Raw genomic sequence first — 5,556 nt, 5'->3', positions numbered from 1 at the left:
TAGTGGTTTTGACAAGAATTGTGCCTTCAAATCCATGTTGTTCTGCAGATCAATTAATTCTTCTGCAGCGTACAGAATCGCTAGTGTGTCCTAGGCTTTATGACTCAACATGCTTGTCAATACGATTAACTGGCTGTTAAGTAACTCTGTACTGCTTTACAGGTTGTACAGTAGTACTGTTATTTTTTTCCGGTAAATTTGTAAAAATTAACGAAAGTCGTGGTTTCATCACATTCTCCAAAACCTTTCGCGGGCCGGATTGAACCACTCCGCGGGCCGGATCCGGCCCGCGGTCCGGACTTTCCCGGGCACTGATCAATCTAAGCTGATGCTATGCTATGCTATGCTATGCTATGCTATGCTATGCTATGCTATGCTATGCTATGCTATGCTATGCTATGCTATGCTGTGCTATGCTGTGCTGTGCTGTGCAATGCTGTACCATGCTATGCTATGCGATGCTGTACCATGCTATGCTATGCGATGCTGTACCATGCTATGCTATGCGATGCTGTATCATGCTATGCTATGCGATTCTATGCTATACTATGCTATACCATGCTATGCTATGCGATGCGGTGCTATACCATGCTATGCTATGCGATGCTATGCTATGCTGTACCATGCGATGCTATGCGATGTGATTCTATGCTATGCTATACGATGCTGTACCATGATGCGATGCTAGGCTATGCTATGCTATGCGATGCTGTACCATGCTATGCTATGCGATGCTAGGCTATGCTATGCTATGCGATGCTGTACCATGCTATGCTATGCGATTCTATGCTATGCTATGCTGTGCGATGCTATGCGATGCTATGACGGCGCGCCGGTGTGTGTATCCTCCGGTAACACGCTACCTGTTGTTTGGTAACGTTGCAGATCATAGCCATCTCTCGTTAGCTGTTTAATTTAAGTATGTCCCTTCCCGCAGCTCCCATGTGTCATGTGGGTATGCCGTCATTGCATGTCGCTATAACAATGTATGAACCCCACTGACAAGTAGAACACATACATATGCAGAATACATGTTAGTGACCGAAGTAAAAGTTCTAGGTCGCACCGAAAGTACAAGTTCTATCTAGTCCTGACCTCATAGTTGTAGTTCGTAGCGTTGTCTTTTCAGTGGAAGTTGCAATGGGCCAACTGATGCCGAGGTTCTAGCCAGTCAATATATTTATTAGCCGGAACACATGTATACGTATGTCCATTGTATCGGCTATATTGATTAGTTGACCATTGAGTCAGCGTGCAGTGAACCTGCGGCGGGGGGGGGGGGCGGGATGACGTGACGTAATATGACGTGACGTGACACGGCATGGCACAAGCTATGATATGATGTGCTATGATCACCATGTCGTATAGCATCATAGCATATCTTGTCATGTAATACGATTAAGAGCTAATAATATTTCTTATTAGCTCTTGATGAGATATATGTGTGATGTTGTTAAGTTTTGTCGCGTCAGTAAAAGCCCGCGTGGCGCTTACATCTGTTATTGGAGAAATCTTTCTGACTGATTACTCAGAATGATTACTCTGGTATCTGTTCAATACAAAGAGCACAACCAGCTTCGCAGCCGCGTAGAGATGCTACTAGCCTGCGATAACTGAGCTCATCGCGTATATGTCGGTAGTAAGAGATGACGGTGGCCGATCGTGGCTCTGTGTGTTTACGGATGTCACTTTCCCCCGCGCGTAGAGGGAGGGTGCCGCTACGTGGCAGCATTAGTCACTTCGTACACTTCCGTCATTCCACAGTCCTACTTCCATGCTAGACTACTTCCTAACCTTAACCCTAACCCTAACACTGACCCTAACCCTAATCCTAACATTAGTGCTGCCACGTAGCGGCACCCTCCCTCTACACCCGGGGGAAATTGACACCGTGTTTACAAGTGCAGCGGCCGTCTGCGTGCTTCTATTTGGGGGGGGGGGGGGTTAAACGCTTGCAGTCCCGCATGAAGTGACGCGTGCCATTGATGCCCGATTTTTAGTGATCTGCATAGAACGGCGCAGTATGAATTGTTTGTTATCTATCTATGATTGTATCAGGACATGGTAGTGCCATGGAAGTTGCTGGGGGTGCAATGTGTTGTTGCCGCGACAGCCCTGGTGCATATTTCGAGCAACGTCGTAAACTAGTTATAACGTGTATGTGTTTGTAAATACATTGGTTTACGTCTGCTTGAGATGTGTTTGCTTTTACATTATTTATTAAAATAAACGTTATTGATGAACTCCATCAGTAGGAACTGAATTTTGTTTTAAGAATGTAATTTTTCTCGTCCGTGAGTATATCAGCCCATGGGGTTTCACATGCATGACACAAGCTGTATGACACGTAAGCAATTGTTAACAAATGTTCACAAATGTCGGGCAGCCGGATACGTGCGCATGAACAACTTTTCATAAAAATTTGTAAACAGAATTCAATTAAATAATTTTGAGTAATTTTTTTTCACTTAGCGTAGCACATGATATGTCCCTCCGTGCATTACAACGAGTTGGCGCCTTCTTTACGAGTCGCGCTTTTTCTTAAATAACTTGAATATGTTTCTGAACAACTCACGATGCCATTTATAATTGTAATTCGTAATAAAATGGCTATAACCTTCCGTTTTCCAGTACTGAGATCTCATATTTATGACTAGATTATGAAACAAAAATTATTCCAGCGTTTCAGTTTAATAACTAACGGCGTCCATTATAATTCCAGAATTATTGTGCGCTGCAGGAAAGACTAATTTATCAGACTCTGCTCGCACCTGCTCAGTGTCTGGCAAAAATGGTAATCTGCCTAATGGTTAAGTCTTGCATTAAAATAATACGCAAGACACACGCTTATGTTTTTAACAATAATTAGTAGAAGTAGTGTAGAAACAATTTGTATCATCTGCAATTAAATGGTCTTATTGAGAACAGCACACTACAATTAACTTCTAAACAATTTGAATAATTAACGTCGTAGATTAGATTATTTCCTTCGGGCGAAAAGTCGCCAAGATGCCCACGCCCTATCTCTAAATAGGGTATATAACACTAGTTTCGGAAGGGACGAAAGTCTGTGCAGTGCCATATCCAATCAAAGCAACGAGCTCGCATTTGATGATGCACACACCTCATGCCTGGCTGCCAATCATAGTTTGAATACGTTATACGTCGGACCTATGTCATTTCTTGCAGGCCCTTAGCATAAAGAGGGTAATGTCAGTGCAGTGCCACCACATCGAAATATCGAGGTCGCGTTTTACGATGCGCAACTCCTGCCTGGCGCCTGCCACGCTATTTTTACACGCTCGGTCCTATAGGTCATGCATTTACGTTGAGACGCCAGGATTCCCGTAGCCGCATCCCAATGCATTGGTATAGAGCTATAGGGAGAGACTCATGGCGGGGTATTGTCCTGGGAGGAAAAGACGACGAGCAGTTTGCGCGCCATTACTCATGTATACTTTAGCATAGCGACATTATTTTAACATAGCGGCAAAAGAAAGGGCGAGAGGGAGAAGTAGAGTGAATAATACATGTACAGAGAGAGAGAGAGAGAGAGATAGACTTATTGCGAATAGCAGAAGATTATTGCGAATCAACGATCCTAAGTGAGAATGACGAATTGTGACCTGCTACAGCAAAACCAGGATTAAGTAGGAAAGTCTACAAATTGAGTTATGTGCATATCTGTATAGATCATTTAATTACCTTTAAAATGATATATAATATTTGGCTATATCTAAAGAATTGACCGATCTACAGCAATTTGAAGATCGGAAACCGACTTATTCCGAGATATGCAGTTTTTGAGATAAAGCGTTCCGGGTAAAGGGCCCAGTCAATTTTTATTATTTTTTATTTTTTTAATTAAAAATGACTATGATAATCTAGAGATATCTGAACCTATATATCCAGATTAAAAGTGCACTTAGGAACTTATTTTTGTAAAAATCTCATTTTTGTCCAGGTAGGCCATTTTCAGCATTGACATGTGTTCGTGCTCATTACTCAAAGCAATGACTTGCGACTTAGTCCGTATTATGCTGGAGCGGGTCACAATTATTGAGCGAAGGAGGCAGGAAGGAAGGAAGGAAAGATGGGATTCTTTCAGCGAGCGAGTGAGTGTGAGTGAGTGAGTGAGTGTGTGAGTGAGTGAGTGAGTGAGTGAGTGAGTGAGTGAGTGAGTGAGTGAGTGAGTGAGTGGGTGAGTGGGTGAGGGAACGAGTGATGAACCGAGATTGAATGGGAGGGAGGGACAGACAGAGCATAGCAAGACCAACCATAACCGACTTGTTTCTTACAGGATGTAGCAGCATTAGACGCAACACCTCTGCTTGGATTTAATGTTCAGACCATGGACACAATAGAGGTATGTCAGATGGTCTGCCTTTAATGATGTTGTTAATTTTAAAAACATAAATACATCGAGATATGTTAATTGCATAATGCTAATTTTAGTGAATTAAAATTGGAGAGCAAATAGCCCATAGGCCTACTGGCACTTCTAGTTCTTATGGGGGGGGGGGTTCACTCACCAATTAAGTTAAGCATATCAGGGCGATTTAAAAAAAAAATTGTTTAGGATAATGGTTTGCCCAGCCGGCAGCTGTTCTGGAATCGCGAAGTAGTAGTTAATGTGGTGACATGCGCTCTCTCTCTCTCTCTTGGCAGGTTTTCGAGGGTGTAGACGCGAGTCTGGTCTTCGAACTGTGCCACCATCGCAAGAGCATGTTTATCTTCCACACGGACGCGGCAAGCGCGCGTGAACGCTGGGTGACACTCATCACAGAACAAACCGTTCTCGTATAACCTCCGCGAGGCCAGGGAGTGGCCGTTGCTATGGGAACACCGGCGCACGGCGACACACCGGGTTGTCACTGTGCATGTTCGAAGTCGCATCCTAGCAGTAGACAGGTCTGGTGTATTGCAGGGAGACGTGGCTGGTGGACTCGGTAGTGCGGTCACCAAGTATTACCACCGTCTAGGTATCATCTCGTGCTGCTACTTAAATAAATGAGTGAAGACAAAGGTCTTCATCTTTCTCTCTCTCTTTCTCTCTCTCTTTCTCTCTTTCGCTCTCTCTCTCTTGCTCTCTTTCTCTCTTTCTCTCTTTCTCTCTCTCTCTCTCGCTCTCTCTTGCTCTCTCTCTCTCCCTCTCTTTCTCTCTCTCTCTTTCTCTCTCTCTTTCTCTCTCTCTCTCTCCATCTCCCATACTGAGCGTTGCACTGCCATCTCTGGCCGCTTAGGGATCACAGCTTCTTTTGAGTTGGAATTGTTCCACAAATTAATGGCTCCACCTACTTTTTTGGTGGCCGATTATAATGTTGGGCGCTGTTGCGTGAGCTAATTCTGTGCTGCAGGGCAGTATATTCCCGATAATATCATGCTGATCAGTCTAATACTCTGGGGCTTATTGTCAAAAACAGCATATGTAGTCATGCAAACATCGTATATGACTATTATGAGTGTGAAGTGCGATAGCTTGGGCAGGCTGCCTCACCTCAAATGCTATCACTTCAAATGTTATAACAATTTAGACTTATGATCCTCATAACTACT

The 5,556-nt window shown here is 43.7% G+C and overlaps 1 protein-coding gene across 1 annotated transcript in view; it reads left to right on the top strand.

Annotated features, from left to right (window-relative positions):
* LOC106815227 (FYVE, RhoGEF and PH domain-containing protein 6-like) overlaps nt 1-5,094 on the top strand; it is a 26,475-nt gene extending 21,381 nt beyond the window's left edge. Inside the window, exons 16-17 of the mRNA XM_014819655.1 lie at nt 4,301-4,366; nt 4,669-5,094. Of these exons, the coding sequence (XP_014675141.1) occupies nt 4,301-4,366; nt 4,669-4,806 (204 nt within the window). The 3' untranslated portion in view covers nt 4,807-5,094. The remainder of the gene's footprint in view (nt 1-4,300; nt 4,367-4,668) is intronic.
* The last annotated feature ends 462 nt before the right edge of the window (nt 5,095-5,556 follow it).

The sequence above is a fragment of the Priapulus caudatus genome, unplaced genomic scaffold (genome assembly GCF_000485595.1).
Source record: "Priapulus caudatus unplaced genomic scaffold, Priapulus_caudatus-5.0.1 Scaffold1069, whole genome shotgun sequence".
Lineage (NCBI taxonomy): Eukaryota > Metazoa > Priapulida > Priapulimorpha > Priapulimorphida > Priapulidae > Priapulus > Priapulus caudatus.
Note: the sequence above shows the minus strand (reverse complement) of the source record. Positions and strands in the feature narration are given on the sequence as shown.